General features: G+C 31.9%; 1 protein-coding gene across 5 annotated transcripts in view; it reads left to right on the top strand.

Annotated features, from left to right (window-relative positions):
- The window catches only part of LOC132716543 (SNF-related serine/threonine-protein kinase-like), a 115,640-nt gene that overhangs the window by 14,898 nt on the left and 81,815 nt on the right, over positions 1 to 18,927 (top strand). For all 5 annotated transcript variants that reach the window (XM_060699839.1, XM_060699841.1, XM_060699838.1 and 2 more), the window contains exon 2: positions 4,673 to 4,801. In XM_060699839.1, coding sequence (XP_060555822.1) covers positions 4,673 to 4,801 — 129 coding nt within the window. The remainder of the gene's footprint in view (positions 1 to 4,672; positions 4,802 to 18,927) is intronic.

The raw sequence follows: 18,927 nt of genomic DNA, 5'->3' as shown, positions 1-18,927 counted from the left end.
GAAACCATTGTTCAAAAAATTAAAAGGATTTTAATCTTTAAGGTTTCCGTGGGAAGGGGTTAATTTAATCCTAACAAAGGTAAGGTTTTTGGTTAGAAAAAAAACTTAAGAAAAAGGGGTTTTTTCCCAAAAATCATTTAAAAAAACCAAAAAAAAAAAGTCAAAATTTTTTAAAAAAATTTAAAAAAGTTTGAAAAGGGAAAACGTTAAACATGTAGAAACCAATGGGTTTTTAATTAAAGTTCAGATTAAAAAATTTTCCCCTTAAAAGAATTTAAAAAGAAAAATCTTTACTTTTTCAAGAACAAAATTTAAATTAAGGTATACCATAAAACGTAACTTTGCAAGAGCCAACCATTGATTACCATAAGCTAGCAGAGCCTAGTTCCATGTATTGACTAGGAATCTCGCATTCAACAACTGTCTGTTACAAGAATCTCTCATTGAGAAACGTTTCAAGATCCCACTAGTCTGTGTACACAAATCATAAAACCGCCCATCCGTTTTACAAGTTTTCCATCGACCCGTTTTTATTTAGCAATAATCTACATACTGTGTATGAAGGCAATACTCCCCTTATTAATTGAAACATGTCAAATTAAGCTGTTTTAGTTCAGCTCTTTTCCAATAAAAAGTTCGATTTGTCGTGCATGGCTTGGGCGTACGACTTTGAAACATCTCCCAAGAGATGATGCTCTATAGACTTTGGCGTAGATGCTTGACGTTTGTCAAGGTTCGGATGTAACATGAAGTTTGATATCAAAAATCTATATATCAACGGTGTACTACAAACATGTATATTTCATTCTTACATATGATATTCAATCATTTATTTTCAAACAGTTAATTGATTAAATTTGTTTTATTCTCGGTCATAAAATATCAATGCAAGCAGGATTCTGTTTGAAAACTGACACCGACAGTGCACCTTTGTCTGTGTGTTTTAAGAGGTATACAGAATAGGTGCAATATACATCTTCAGTTACAGAATATATGAAAAACAGTGATCACTCTGAAAATTGCAGACTCGGTTTGATTGGGTTTGCACATGAGGTAACATGATCAAGTGCATCATCCGCCAGCCCCCTTGCACAGGCTTGCGCGTTACTCAATTTTCAACACTTAATATGCTGCGAAGGAAATTGAAATAATTGATATAATATAAATAAAAATCATATCAATTAGAAATCATTGCAATGATATTGTTGAGATTTGATGGTGAAATACAAGTTATGCAAACCATAGAAACAAATAAGTTAGAGGTTGATATTCAAACTTTTCACCAACGTGTTCATAAATCACAACATAAACATTCATTGACAGAGATGGTTAAGATTGTGAAGTTTAATCAAGGCATCAACTATTTTTTTCTGGACTTTATATTTCATTAGTTGTATTCTCATTTTTGTTCTAACGATCATTCTTTTATATTTGATAGCTCTTGAATACCAATTTTAAACTATGATAAATAGGCTTTAGAAAAGTCAGTATCACCTTGGACAGTTTTATCTCTTTAAACAGACTCAGTTAGTTAAAACGCATTTTCTTTTGTTTTAATTTCTTCTTTAGTTTCATTAATAGGTAAATGCAATTAGCGTAAACTTTTAGTGTTCAAGAAAATGAGATTCCATTTTAATAATGACTGTAGAATGCAAATTATGTATTTGAAAGTTATTTTTCATGTTTTATCAAAATTGTTTAATACTTCTTGTAATCTTTAAAAGCCCTACTTTCCGAAATGTCTCAAAATGATGTAAAGAAAATATCACAACTCCTTAAAAAACTTTTTAAACCGCTTTGAATAATGATTTCAGATAAACTTTGTTATGTACAGAGTATTCAATAATAGGTAAAGGACATTTTGGATGACACCTCAAACAAACATTTCGCGGGGTAGGAAACATGAGCTTTTATGAACCAAGTGCCCACAAATGGACGTTGGGAGACGTCGACCTTAGTATATCACAGTGTAAACACACACTTCGTAACTGTATCCTCAACACTACTTCACTACAGTTGATTTATATTTGATTTTGTTATTATATTAATTGATTTTTCCGCATAATGAGGATTGTCCGACGAGATACCCTTCATTTATATTCAGAAACACTTATAATATGAAACACTAACGTTAATTGGTAAGGCTTAGATCGTTTTAACGTCATAGTGGCGGCATTTTAACTTTTATAGTAAACACTCTATACCAGACACAGCTTTTCACGTCCTTAAACATTTTTGTTTCAAAACATTTCTTTTAGAGCAGCGTTAAATTACTCTTAAGCATTTGATAACAGGATATTTAAATTTTTAATACGAATTAAACAAATCGATAGAAATGCCATCAATACAATATATGTGTCATGCGTTTTTGCTTATTTAGTTTCTGATTCTATAGATATAAAACGTTAATTAATTAAAACTACATGTAATTTCATTATTAGAAATGATAATGTTCAAAGTGTTTTTCCCTTGTAAAAATGTATAATGGTATTTCGATATGATCATATCAATATTACACTGCACGTTATTAGAATTCTTTTTGATATATATCACTACGCGATAAAATAGTTCATGCCAATTTTGCATGATTAATTGACATTGGTTAACGAGTGTTTTCAAACAATTGATTTTCACAGAATGGGGATAGTTGCTCGGCCTCTTTTATTTGTATCTGGTTTTCCAGCAGCTGCATGTAATTACAATTGATCGAATTCACTATCAATTACAGTGAAAGTCATTTTGTTACGTGTAACCGTGAAAATATACACTGTAATTGGAACACAATGTCAGAAGCTAGCAGAATTAGCTCGGGAAATCATGCACTCAACCTATAGAACACGTGAATTATCCAATTTTCCCGATTAAATACACGTTTACAATCACTATATGTTTCAATTTTGGGGACTTTATACGCATATTTAATCAAATATTGATTTAGTTTTGTAAAAACAAAACCCAAATGAATGGCGTATCAATAGCATGCACATATCACCAGCAGAAAACATCAAACACCGAATTTTTGGCGATTTTCTTTTCTTTTTAATTTGCACCATGTTAACGTGATATTTAAAATTAATTATGATTTGAACATTACAGACTGGATCAATAAGACACGACAAAGTCAAACCTTGTTTGATTCTTTCCTTATTCCCATTTTCGTGGCGAAATAGCGAACATGATATGGCATTTATACAAAATACAAATTGAAAAAGACATTTTAAAATTGAGCATATGATGATCCAAAGAATAGCAAACGTCTTGGCCTCATTATATGTAAAGTACCATTGCCAACTTTTTTAATGAACATTTCTTATTTATTTTAAAATAACTATTTGCACCATTCTAATTGAATTCCCATGTCAGAGCGAGATAATTTCTTTAAACTGGTTTATGATACTGGCTGATCTCATCTGACAACCGCTTGCAGTAAAGATATGTGTTATATTGAAGACGTTGCTCTACTCAAACATGCCAAAATAAGCGCTGATAACCTGTTCAATAAAAAGGGGATTAGCTGGTAATCCTACTCAACTGCAGAGAAGATAGCTGTCTATTTTGAATAACTTTCTAAGGCTTGAACAGCAGATAAATGGCTTATTAATATAATCAAAATTATCAAATGCGTTAGTAATTTAGATATATGTAATCGGGAGTTTAACAAACTGTTCGGCGTTGTCAGAAGCTTAGAGAGTATCTAGTCCAGATTAAACTCTTATTGTGATTGGACCGGGGGTCTGGCATGGTAATTGGTCACCAGGCTTGGTATTTTATCTAAAGGATAGGTTACGACAAATTGGGAAGTCAGTGGCTGGTCTCAAAACATGTCGTGTAAAGTGGACGGGGTCGAAAGTCCAAGTTAATGATATTATCAGTGGAGTTTTAAGTTGTTTTTCTGTTATTTTGATATTTTAATAGTTTTGAGTACTTTATCTCGACAGCTAGTTAAACTTTCCGTCACGTTTTCAGCTATATGTAGATCATGTTTAGCATGTATTAAGCTCTAGTTTTTATACATTTTCATTTAAAGGACTTTTTTTTATCTTTTAATAAAATTTCAGCCTTCCTCTTAAATATATATTTGGTCAAAATGGTTTAAATGTTCAAATTGCTATTAAGAACATGTGTGTAATTAAAGTTCATAAGCGACTGTATAATGATAAATATAAAAACATCAGAAGAGTGTTTCTAAACCATAAAGGTTTTTGCATAAACACACGTAGTGTTTAGTACATAGAAATAGGATTAAACATTTCTGATAAGACAACTGACTGACTACAGTTCTGTTTGATGTCATTTATTAGATACTAGTACATACCAATATTTAAAACAAAATGAAAGTAGACCTTCCGATCGATAAAGAATGATCTATAACTTGAAATAACAGTTACATTAAATAGAGAAAAACGAAATCCCTAAAGAACGCTCAAAACGACAAAATTAAAAATTTTGCAGGCTCTGTTTGATTGAGCCTATCACTGGCCTTTACAAAATTCAACATAAGCAGCACTCACAACAAAGACAAAACAAAACACTGACACAACCACCAACAACAAAGATTATACTTAGAAAACAACAACAATTTTTTTCTTTTACCTTACCTTTGTATAACCTAGTATAAGACCATTATCTTCTTTGCACGTTTTATTAACCATTATATTAATGTCTGTTTCAGGTTGCCATTAAAATCATTGATACCCGGAAGATAAAGGAAGATTATACTCGGAATAACCTGCACAGGGAGGCTCGGATACTCGGTCAAATACGGCACCCACATATCATCCGCCTGTATGAGACACTTAAGGTAATGTCTTGAAAACATTATATAGTTACTTTATAGTATGATTTAGGTAGACAATCTTTGTGTTTTATACACGTCTTTAATAGTTTCTTCTTCTTGCACAAATTATTGACTATGTGACTAAATAACGCAAAAACTCAAGCTGTTTGTTTTGTGAGTCACTTGTCTGTAAGAATGTGATACTCAGTTTTGGACTTCCCCCATAACAATGTTAATGTTACATATAACAATGCTAAATACTGCTGTATTTATGTATGACCTGGTTCAAATTAAAATGGGCCAGTAGATTTTTATATTTCAGTTTTTATAACATTTCAAACACATGACGTCATGATTTACAAAATATTAACATATCTAAATATTTTAAAGGGCATAAGGTATGGATGATGACTAATAGCTCGATTCTTTGCGTTATTTAGATCAACTGCAGTAATTAGCTAACGTAGCTCTGTTTCAGGGCCTTTGCGTCAACGAGACATGAGCTTAATTTAATCTGGTTAACGGATGTTTTGTGATACGTGTCTTAAAATCTATGTTCATTTCTTGATTACTGGAAAGCAGAGTGAATGTTTGTAGGTTAACAATCAGTTTGAGTTAATTAATGACACAATAGTATCTTCTTACAGACATCAAGGATCGTGGTTCTTTTACATCTTACTAATTGTATTAGGTTTTTCATTTCAATGCATTGCATCTTCAATTACGTTATTGCTGTCATGCATACGGTGCTACTTCTTGCATAATATGTGAGAGAGAAAAAAACAACAAGAAAAACGAAGCAGTCAAGGCATATTCATTTAAATGAAAAACACCTTAATTTGTTAGACAATACCATATGACTGTTCTTCCCTGAAATAATGCACGGAGGGACAACTTCCTCAACCAGTAAAGCAGAAAAGACCACATTGTGACATTTACATTGTCGTAGTGACTCAAAATACAACAAAACAAACATGACTGATACTCCTAATTATAGCAAAAAGAATAGACGGTATTTTGCATTATTGTAACTTTATTCTTCCACATTAATTATTCCATATGGACTTTAATCAATTATCATCCTTTTATATCTGATTCTCTAAAATTAGAAGCATTGTTAAAGGATAAGGGATTGGAACAAATGCTTTGTAACGTATTGAATACTTAATATTTTATTGGCTTGAATTATATGATATCTAAAATACAAACGTGAATTATAAAATAATAATTGAAACAGTTTAATATTGTCAATAAAATATCATTGATAGTTTCAAACACAATGCTTATTAGCAGTATAGGATCAAGTTTCATAAGCATTCAGAGATAGTTAATCTTAAAACAGATTTCAGGATGAGCTAGTGAAATCAGAAACAAACGAAAATAGAGGGCATATTCGATGCTAATAAATCTACCAACGAGTGTGATGATACAGCAGAATTACGATGTTGAAGAGTTTTGCACTGTTTGTAATCATTCGCAATCTCATTACATGAAGTTAATTCATACAATATTCATCAGCTTGCTGAAAACAATCAGTAATATCGTAAAATAAGAATCGTGTAACTTAGTATTTTAAATTGGGTGGTGATGTGAAACAAGCTGCAAAGGCCTTGTCATTCAAAAAGGTTTCATAACATGAGTTTAAATTTAAAAAGAACAAAAAAAAGGCTGCTAGTTTGTTCATTCTAAGATGTAGCTAAAAAAAGAATAATATAAAGTTTACTTTTCATATCCACTATAGATTTTTAATTCTATCAATAATAAAACAAGCAGTATTTAAATGGGTTCATAACAAAAACAAAAACAGAAAAACAGAAAGAAAACAAAACGACAACAAAAAGAAAAAAACCCACAACAAAAAACTTATTATGTACCATTTAATTATCAAGCGACCTTGTCATTAGCCCTTGACCTCTTAACTGCTCTGAATGTACTTGTCCAACCTCCATTCTATAACAGAACACTATCACAATAAAGCAATATGACGATGGAAATTTGGAATTTGATCAACTAACAGTTTTAAGAAAGTTCAGACTGTACCGGTGCTTAGACTGGTTTAGTTCTATAAAGGTGTCAAAGATTATTCATTGACGATTCCGATGTCATGGTACAAGATTCACCTTTGTGTATCCCTAAACGTGAATTCATAAAATGCTATTTTATCCAAATGCAGTCTGTTTTCTGGTTATTATACATGTAAAAAGAATATAATTATGTATATGTTGCATCCCTTCATCTAGTGCTATTTAGAATACCTGCACACTCATATGAATATCAAAATATCATTCAAAATATAAGTACATACATTTAAACAAATATGCGATTATTTTAACAAACCAACAAATCCTATTGCATACCTTCCTCAGACTTCATTACAAAAAAATGTTGGTATTTTTATAAAGAATCAGGAATAAAACTTGTCATAGTATGTTCAATTGTAAAGACTACAAAAGTAATTTGCAATCTTTAAAAGGGCTATGGTTACTATAAACAGTCTTTTTTTAGACGTTCTTGTATTTCTTTCACAAATCCAATGCCGAAAAAATGCAAATAACTACGATTTTCCGGTGCAGCGTCATGAGAAAAGGGAAGAAGCCAAACAAAATCAATTTCGTGAGGCAAAAGTTGTTGGGGGTTAAGAAATCAAAATTGATTTGTGTAGACCAACATTACAGCTTTTGTTTGATGTATGAAGTAAAAATCTCTTACAGTTAATCAATTGTGATTCCCAGTCTAACAGTATACTGTAGGACAGAAGAGTCTAGTGGAAAATCTAGACTTGTAAATAGTTTCTACACTTAATGATGGACATGCTGAACTCGTGTATTTTTTTAGATTTTTTTAAATATAAGGTTAGCGAATGTGGGGGTCCTTTTTATGTACTTGAACACAATGTTTTCGGACACTATTTTTTCTTCATAAAGCCAAAAACGTATATATATATTAATTCCTCGCATGCATATTTGACAGTAATTTTGTTGTAAAATGAATGATTTAGATTTTCAAAATTACTTTCATTATACTGTTGGCAAAACCTGTCTATTTGACACGTATATTTATCGGTTGCACCAAAACAGCTTAAGTATAATTCAGATACAGTTAGTGTGTCAGATGTATAATGTTGATAGCGGGATATCCACCCACACGCAATATAGATATGTACTAACTTCTTAACACTGAAATGTGTTTTTCTTATAAAACTTCTCTCTCTCTCTTGTCTAAGAAATATACTGACCGATTTATATGCCTTTTTATAATAACAATTCCTCATTCCCCATCACGGACGCAGTTAATTGTTTTTGGCTCGTGTTCTGAACAATTATGGCTGCATCTCTATTTTCGATTTGCCTAAAATGCTGCAATATCACTTAAGCTGATCAGTTTGTGTGTATAAGATTCCCTGTGAGCTCGTCCTCTATAATTTTACGATCATAAAACGCTGAATTCCTCTCTCTCTCTACCTCTCCGCAATTGTTGGCAATCAATAGTTAGAACAATAGTACGGATACATTCGGAAAATTACTCAGAGAAAATTTCATCTTTTAAAATAATATAAAATCGAAACGGTAAAAAGGTTGTTAAGAAGCATAACGAATCGGAAAAAAAGGTTGTTAAGAAGCATAAAGAAATGACATCAAGGCTAATAGCAGTTTTCAAACCACTACGTTTTACTTAAATCATTTAATTGTTTTTTAGTCAGATGAAATTGCTAATAATTGGTTGCTGATAAAAATGTATGTAATTGTTTAAGATTCCCAAGTACTTAAGGCTATTGATACTGAGTTAAGAAATAACGACGGACGATTCTACGTTTGAATTATTTATTTTTTGTCGGATTTATATTAGAAACAAAAAGCATAAAGATTTCAATAAAAATAATTGTCTTAATTATGTTTTGTTTTGGGCTTAATTAGTTTTATAATTTACATCTTCTATCAAGAATAAAGAGAACGTAACACGGAAGCGGTCCTTTTTACAACATTATTTAATTTGCACAATATGACACCAATTAAACACTAATTTATGATGTCCCACCTTGATAAAAGGGCCATGAAATGTGAATGTCAGTAACAATTTGATTTCATATTGTTCAGTATATTAATCATTTACAGTGATGTCATATTATATATAAAGATCTTAGTTCTTTTCTTCTTTATTTTTATATAAGATTCACCAGTTTCGCACAAATTATTTTAAGTCATAATTGTAAAGGCAATTATATGTTGTATTTTACCAAGAAATTTCGTATCATATCAATTGCAAGTAGCTCAAGATATTGGAATATCTTTAAAGAATACCTGACAACTTTGAAACATTCTGTAAAAAATTCAGACAATACGACACACAAGTTTGACGAAAAGTTGTGACATTGTTATTTATTTATGCTATTCCATCTTTGATCTTTTTCTTTTGTAAAACAAAACTACCCCTTTTTGAGAAACGATTTTGTTAAAAACTTGTGGCATTGTTATTTATGTCCTAGATAAAGCTAGTCAATGCTTCTTTTAAATATATCTTCAAACGTACGGTGTTTTTTTTAATATGAAAAAATGTAATGCAAATATTTATAGATAAATGTCAGACTCACTACAGAAAATGATTTTTTGTTTTTGCTTGAGACACAGATTCTATTCTATTCTGGAGACATCGGAGTTGTCACAAACATTTTATATTACCAAGGAAACCTCGAGAGTTGTATCTCACCATGAAATTATGTCAATATTTTGCAAACTTTAAGAAAGCTGAGAATAATTCTTTATTTGCCAAAAATAGACGCCTCTAAATAATAATCAGTTTCTATTAAATAGTGATTAGTTCGATTTCTTTTGCGAGCAGAAAACGGTTCATGTATAGGAAACAAAAAAACTATGAAAAAATAAGGGAAATAAACTCCAAGTACTCATATGCCAAATAAACTGTGTTGTTACATGGTATTGGTACAGAGTGAATTGGAACCTGGATTAATAAGTGTGGCATGTTAACAATAATTTAATATCACGGTATGTGATAATTTGATTTTTCTATTAACAGTCTTATTCGAATGTATCATAAGGGGACATAACAAACTAGCTGGTCCATATAATGTTTTAACGGACGAGGTATAACACTCGTTCAAAAATAGATTGGACGACGGTGATTTTGGTCATGCACAACCCAGTTCTTTTTTTCATGAATGACGTTTATGACGTTCATCACCACACAAGGAATAATATCACAGAAGGCTACAAAATACGTCAACGTATTCACAAGAATACACTTCCTAATGTCTAAATTATGTATTTGGCCATACTGAAGGTCATTTTAATGCGGAGGATTTCATTTGTCTCTTATATGATAAATCCCTTTCATAATTTAAAAAAATATACTTGCATTTTAAAAAGCTGTCAATTTATTTTTACCAGTGATTTTTGTAATGAGATGGTATTGTGTCTCTCATCAACATGATGTTAAACTATTATTCTGATAATACTAAGTTACATTCAAAATATTTTCTATATATATATAAATCCCGCTTTATTTATGTATTCTTATATTATCACAGGATACTATCAACAAATATTATATATATATTTATACAATGAAGCCATGTTTATAAGAACTTTTCACCTTGACCGTAGACTTTTACCATAATAAAACAAACAACCATCCCTGAATTAATCTCTATGTATGTATAGGTATAGTATTTAATTTTATCTTTATAAGTATGTCTATTACTTTCTAGGGGAAGATATACATATTTATTTACACCTGTCATTGACAATACCATTTATACAGCCTGTAAATCCCTATTTAATCATGGCGACAGGAAACAAATTCATTACTTTATCACAATGTCTACAAACAGAGGTGATAATAATCCCAGCCCTTATCTACATCCTCATATATCCAACGGTTAGTGACTGTATCCTGCATACCATTTTGTTACTCAACATCCCGGCATATGTAAATACATGAGGTGAATTTTGTTAATGCGCAGCATCAATATTTGACAAAAGATAACCAAAATAAAGTAGTGTAATAATTATAATAATGAGGACATTTCTTTTATACTTACAGAAGATGCGTTTAATTAGAAAACCAGTCTTAATCAGATTCTATTTTGTTGCTATTTACTTATCATTATATGCTGACTTTTCTTTTATTCAGAAATATCTAAATTTGGACATTTGTTTTAATAAAGTTTTTTGAAAGCCATTTGAATGTGTGCCTTTTATTTTGTTACTGTTATGAAATGTTTGAATCCTTATTGAAAGTTTTTCTTTCGGTGAGGTGAACAATATGAAAACATTTATCTGCCACACCTAGATTAAAAGACAAAGTTAATATATGTTTTAGTTTGTCTGTCAATACAAGTTATAATACAGACAAACAAAAATATATAAAATGAGGAGAACTATTATAAGGTTATTATACATTGCCGAGTACGTTAGAAGAGTACACAGCTGTTTAGACTATATTTGGCAAGACGCTAGTCGAGTCGGATATGGCTTTTGCAGCTGTGACCGAGTCCAGTAGAATAAGTATTGTTCTTGACAATGTTTAATAATCTCTTCATTTCACACTCCATTGTTTTGAGATTTTGACACAACATTGTGACTTCAAGTACATGAAAAACGATGTAATATGGAATACGATATGCATTTGTTATGTACTTTTTGGACGCTGGAATAAATCGAGGCTATATGGAGTATATGCATTTGATATGAACTTTTTGGACTCTGGAAATGGAAACAAGAACCGATTTTACCACTTTACTGATTATATTTCATCAGATGTGAAATATATTAAAAAATCGTGTATGTTTAAAGATCTTTGTTTCCAAACCAAATAGAGTTTCACTGATTGAAATCGAAAAATGAGAACATTGTAATTGTTTGTATTTCAAGACGTCAAATTAACTTAATCAAGATGGTCACTTTATTGTCTTTCCGACACTTAAATAAATCTAGCAAAAAATAATTAGCATTTTACACGCCATGAAATTGAATGCAACATTGGTTAGAATCTAAGATATCGTTTATTGTTGCGTAAATATACAGCGTCTTAAATGTCATATGACTTGTAAATCTCGCGAGATTTGTGGGACAAAGTTTATCATAAATGTCAAACTGATCAAGTCTACGTGCGCATATCTAAGCTATGGAAGTTCTGCGTCATGTTGCTCGTTTCATTTTCTTTTGCAATATACGATTAATTCTGCAATTTCTCCTTGCATTTTGTTTTTCTCCGATCTTTTTTTAGCAAATATCCTTTACAGATAATCAAAATTATTATCGTACACATTATGTAATCAAAAATTGTTTTTTCATACACTTATGTCAATCATCATTTTTTGTTGTCTTCTATAGAATGATATAGGAATATCAGTAACCATCCCAGATATTTGCAGATTTACGTATTCAATGTTAGCTCATATCTGCGTGAAATGCATTTCTGTCTCTATATGCTCCCGACTGTAACATTATTTACCATTTTTATATGAATATAGTCTGGCATATGGTCGAATATAATGTTATAAACATAATTGAAACTATAAAATGCGTTATGAAAATCCCGTCCGACAGGATAATGTTATAATAGAAAATAATAAATGCTTAGATTACAGTCTCTATATAGACTATACAAAGAATTAAGGCCAAGTTATCAACGCCGTAATATTACTACGCAATATGTCCGGACTACATTTAATCTGAGCACGAACGGCTTATTTATTGATAAGTAAATTATTCTTTATCATATTCATTCCTTCCGTTTTCAGTGCTCATGTACCATTGTACAACCCATCCATGTTTATGACTTTGTTTTAAAGATAGGTAACAGCTAATATAAATACATTTAAGTAAGAAAGTTGACAATGGTATAATATACTAACTTTTATAGAAAACATTGCTCCCTGAATCATTCCAGTTGGAGTTATTAAAGTTGAAATCAAAAAGCATAAAATTTGTTTTAATAACTACAAAATACAATCCCAGATATTGACATTTCAAGTATGTTTGTAAAATTCATGTTTTGTCTCATTAAATTAATAATTAACACAAAAAGATCTGAAATTTGTATTACAAACATGACATTAGTTTTTAAAAGATATTAGGGAATTATTTGATAAAGAAATGCTTTCAGCAATTGTGTCGATTTTAAATCATAGATAAATTACTTAAAATAATGTGATATACTCGTAGTTCCCAATTCTTTGTGTTCAATTCAAATACGTTATGCAAATTAAATTTTAAAATTGTGAAAAATCGTACATTTGGATATATTTATTACTATAAAGTTATGGACTGAATTCTCAGCAATTATTTCAAAACAGTACTTTCCAATATAAATTGAATATTTGTATAAATAAACAATGCATTTTAAGTGAAACATAATATTCTTTATCTCAAAACATTTAATACCAATACAATAGTCAAAGGCATAAATAAGTTAGTCAACATTGTAACAGATATCCGATCCCGCCCCTTTTTGAATAATTAAAGAAAAAGAATTGTCAGAACAGTCAATGTCAGTAAACGCCTATAATGCTGATATAACATGTTATATTTTACATATAATACATCGTTATGGCACCGATGAGAATTAAAAACACATAAAACATAGTTCATTCATTCCACTTCTATAGGTGCAATGTTGATATTGATCGTTCAAGAGTCAATATTTTGCACTAATGTTGATTATTACACTGCACCTTACGCAATACAATTAAAGTTTCATGATTGACTCCATTAAGTCGGTAATGCCGTCAAGCACATAAATGTATTTTACCGTGTTTGCAATCGGTCAATCTATAGCAAAGGAATACCTGTGACATGTATGATTTACTGTCAGAGCTTAAATGTTCAGACATGATTTTACTTCTTAACATATGACAACAATAATGTCATGATAAAAATGTTTAGATATTTATATAATATTCAATGTTTATCATATTAAACATCCTTTTTATTTGTATCACTTATGACTATCTCTTATCACTAACGTTTTACTTGCTTTTGTGTAGGCGTAGAAGTGAATTGTTCAGTGTCATAGAGTATGTTTTACCTGATAGATTGTATTGAAACAAATGAAGTGTGGTTTATTTACCACTCCAAAAGACTTAAATTAAAACATGTGTTATATATTTGTAAAGATTATATGCCAGATCACAGCAATGAAATACAAGTAACACGTTCATTGAAATTACAAAATATTGTATATTATAAAGACATTTGAAATTAAAAAAGAAAACCCGATCAACTGTAATGATAAATATTGTACCTGCGCTACCTCCCATGAAATTAATTCGTTTTGATTACCATATAAAAAAATTTGTCTGTATCTATAATTTGCTCCTTTTTGTATTAAATTTGATAAAATTTCTTATAATCAAACACTTAGATTATCATCATCTCGTAAGAATTTTATGTACTTAAATATGCCAATATTAAGTGCATAGAACAGTAGAAATTTTACTGCTTCTATGAAAATCAATAAGCCACTTGAATAGAACTTAACGACTTATAATAAAATGTTTATTTTGCTTTTTTCCGCTCAAATTAACGACTAAAACGTATTTACCGTAGAGCGAATAAGAACATTAAATGTCTATGATGCCTCGTACCGCCAATGACAGTTTTTCCTCGTAAAATAAACAGAATTTCCAGAAATTATTTCTACATGCTTGTTTTACTACATAAACACCAATCCTCGGTATTGATTGCTCATCATCAAGGGACATAAATTGGCATAGTGATACTGTTGGAATCTAGTGACCTATTGAAACATTCGAGATCTTGCAATCAGATGCTTTCATACTCGCACAATGCTTTCCCTCTATCTACCGTCCTTTGTTTTTATCATTGACACCTTCCATGATACCCAAGAGATCTTACAGCCAATGTCTGTAGATTGTTTTCACAGTCAGTACTCCCGAAGGAGCAAATTTACACCTTTATAGTTATGTACGGTAACCAATCAACATAAAAATTGAATACTGCCACCAATGTAGAATACCGCCTTGCTCAGTTTCTCTGAAACCTTACATTGTCGGCTATTATCTTTCTCAAATGGCATTCATGTATTTTACTTGTCTGTCTATTTCTTCACATCAGCGGTCTCAGTTTGCCGCAAAATTGTCAGAGATATGACATTTCTTTGTATATATTCAAATTGTATTCTTTTCATATGATGTTTTTTTTAACTCTTAAATTTGAGTTTTGTTTTTTGTTATAGATAATAAAGAACCAAATATTGTCAAAGTTAAACAAGAAATCGATTGTTTGGACGTTGGCTTTTAGATCAATTAATTACAGTTGTTTTATCACCTTCATTAGATTCAAGAGAAACAAGAACAGTGTTTCATAAAACATAGAAATTAATCCATTTTATACCATTGATATGAGTTGTTTTTAAAGCATACAGAAACATTAAATGACCACCAAAGGAGATGTAAAGATGCTACAAATCAATACATTGTCAATACAAACTCACATAGACGAGCTATAAACATCTAGTGTACCGATACACGATGTTATTTATCTAGGTTTGTTGACCAGTTCTGCCAATATCACTCAGGAAGCTGCTCTTGTGTGACTCATCACCAAAAATATATATTAACCGATTCTAGTATTACGAACCAAATTTGCTAATCGACTCATGGAAGAAAATATAAAACTATATTCTCTCAAATTCTAGAAGGAAGTGATATATGATCGCCTAGAAGTCTTATAAAACTGTTCTCCAAATACCACCATTCTCTTAACCATATGTTAGGCAATCTTTATAAAGAGATGATTTCTTAAGACCAGATGCCAGGCTTGTGAAGCTACCCTTGATAAATTCTCAACAAATATATTGTCAAATTTTGACAACGATCCACCTGGCACTAAGTACAATTCTTGGATGTTTTTCTTTCTCATATATTATTGAAATAAAGCCTGTGCTAGATAGATAAAGAAAAAATCTCTTCAGAATGGTGGATGATAGAATGACTGTATGATTGATGAGGATATAACAATAAATGGCCTATATTCTCAGAGGTAAGTAGACTGATTGGCGACATGGGTAGACCTGTCACATTTGTCAAATCTTTACAATACTCAACATTAACAGTAAAACAATCGGGTAGCGTTGGGACCTCCTCTAATTTAAATGGTGAATATTTACACACCTAGTAAAACCTGTACTAAATGTAGGCCCTCTTTAACTATCAATCTAATAGATGTTTAAGCAATTTGGCACATTTTAAGCCTCGGTCTCACTTAATCCCGGCAGAGCCCAGGACCATCCCGGTAAGTTACCGGGATGATCCGGGACGATCCGGGATGAAATTATTGTTGCGGTCACACTTACCCCGGCAGCAGTACGGTAGTTCCCTACTTACCACCCAGGATGCGCTCCGGATCATCCAGGCAGAGCCCAGGTGAAGCTACGGTTCATGCCGGTGCTTCCCCGGTCGTTCCCGGGTGACGCCGGAAGAGCCCCGGTTGACCCAGGCAGAGCCCCGGTCGATCCAGGCAGAGCCCCGGCAGAGCCCAGGACGATCCAGGCAGAGCCCCGGTAGAACCCCGGTGGATTGAAAACGCCCAAAAAAGATAACTTTGATACATAATTTTTATTTAATATAATATCTATAGTTCCAAAATAGTAATTCATGATGATTTTTTGAAAAATCCTTATGCCATACTGGATAGAAGGGAGATGGGAAGGCTTTTAATACAAACAAGTTCAATCATCGCAAATTGTCCTTATTCTCTTGAAATGATCTGGGCTTTGCCGGGGCTCTACCGGGGCTCTACCGGGATCAACCGTAGCTCTACCTTTATCCTCCGGGGCTCTGCCTGTAGTTACCGGGGCTCTGCCGGCTTATACCGGGGCTCTACCGTAGCTCTACCGTAGCTCTACCGGCTATATCATACCCCGTATCATCCCCGGTTTGTGCCGGCAGAGCTACGGTGTTTTCCCGGTATTACCCCGGTCGTTCCCGGCAGAGCTAAGGATGAAGCCGGCAAAGCTATACCTTCCCGGATCATCCCGGACCACCCCGGTGATATCAAATATTTCATTCCATCCGGGGTCGAATGCCGGATGTTCCCGGATCATCCCGGATCATCCAGGACGTTGCCGGCAGAGTTACGGATGTATCCCGGTTGTTCCCGGTCGTACCCCGGTCGTTCCCGGATCACCCCGGGCGTCTACCGGGGCTCTGCCGGGGCTCTGCCGGGATGTAAGTGAGACTGTAGCTTTAACAAGACATATCAGTTATTTTTAAATTTGGACTGGATGAAAGACTGAAAGACAATAAACATTTAGGCACATGGGAAAGAGCAGAAGCGTACATCTTATTCTTGACATTTGTTATAAAATTGTTCGTAAGGTTCTTCGTAAAGTACAAAAAGATTGACATTTACAAGTATACGTAAACAAACTATGACAATAAACAATTAGAAGTCATCGATGATGATGATCATTTACAATACATAGGAGACAATATTGATTTCGATAACAAATAAAAAATGTAATGTGACATGTACATAGAAAAATCGGATCAAATGAAAAAATAAAGAAATCAAGTCGATTATATTTTTTGCTCCTTACAATTTTTAGACTTCAATGGCTCTCTTTATTTATTAAGATTTTGAAGGGTATTGAAATACTTTTATAAAATTTGTCAACAGTAAAATTATATTGGTCGATTCTGGAAAGAGTTTAACATAGTTAAACATAGTAACAATTACATAGAATGTCTCTGTTATTAAACACACATGGATACTCGTATTTTATGTAAACACAATCAAATGTTCCTGAACAAAATATTATTTTTTTCTATTTGAAGAAGGGTTTTATCCGTTAGCAATTATTTCGTGTATGCGCCATTCACTTTTAAGGCACTTCCGACCATCTTTTTTCAAACAAACATTTTGAAAAATTATTCTTTAAAATTCAAATATTGATTTTTGCAGCAGATATGTAGCTTTATACACTTAAAACAATATAGTATAAAACTTAAATACAATAAGAATACTTACACGAAGTGCCAATTTTAAGGTATGCAAACGATACAACCAAAAACGAAAAATAATTATAATCGAAACATGTATAAAGGTTGTTTTCGTGACTGTTTTGCTATTTGTTCTACACAAATTGATGATAATGAAGAAATATGTTTTAAGGAGGAATTATAAAATTTTGATAAATAACAGCAGTATAGCAAATGTGCCTTTTGATGATACAATCTAAAACAATTACAACTTAATAGAATGAAATTTAAACAAATATAAATGTACATGTAAGAATGTGATGCAAGAAAAAAGACTACAGACTTAGTGCTTGGTCATAACATTTACTTTTTATATCAAGTAAAGCCATGTCTTCATTACCGTCATCTGAAAGCTCTTCGTGTACCATTTCTGTTTGAAATTTAGCATTCCGGTAGATTCTGTGCCAACATACATACATCAAGCCATATTCACACTCTCAAGAGCTGGTTGAGAATGGGGAGAACAAGATATCTAAATTAGGACATAATATATTTATCGATGTGCTCTATTATTCATGACTTATTTTGGCCGATAGTCAAACTTTCATTTCCATTAAGCTTTTTTATATATGAAAATGAATATGTTAAACATGGAATCTTATATCGATAACAAAGATTAAAATTTACATACCACGACATGTGCATGGTGAATTACGAAATATTTGTTTCTGTTTTTGTGCTATCATTGATATATATGTGCTAAGAATCCTGGCCACATTGTACACATGTGTTAATGTGACCATTTAATACAAGATGCAAAAACAACAAAAAGGGTATTTTAGATTAAGTCTTATCGATTAAGAAACGGAACCTAACGCTTAGTATCATAAAATATTCAAATTTTCCCAAGCTATATTTTATGCACTGGTTTACCGATTTCTAAATTCTCGCTCCTTGCAACATTTGATACAGTATCAAAACCAATGTTACAGCATATTTGGCAATCACAGACAATTCCAAATTTAGATCCTGTTCTAAACAGGAGGACTCCAGACTGTTCGATAACGATATAAAAGTTTAAAAGACGGGGTTCAATGGCCAATATTTCTAAGGAGACTCTGTCGAACACATATTGTAGAATTTTAACAAAATGCTAAAAGATTTTGAATCGTTGAACATGTGAAATAAA

Source organism: Ruditapes philippinarum, unplaced genomic scaffold, assembly GCF_026571515.1.
Source record: "Ruditapes philippinarum isolate M1 unplaced genomic scaffold, ASM2657151v2 ctg1900_1_1_1_1, whole genome shotgun sequence".
Lineage (NCBI taxonomy): Eukaryota > Metazoa > Mollusca > Bivalvia > Venerida > Veneridae > Ruditapes > Ruditapes philippinarum.
Note: the sequence above shows the minus strand (reverse complement) of the source record. Positions and strands in the feature narration are given on the sequence as shown.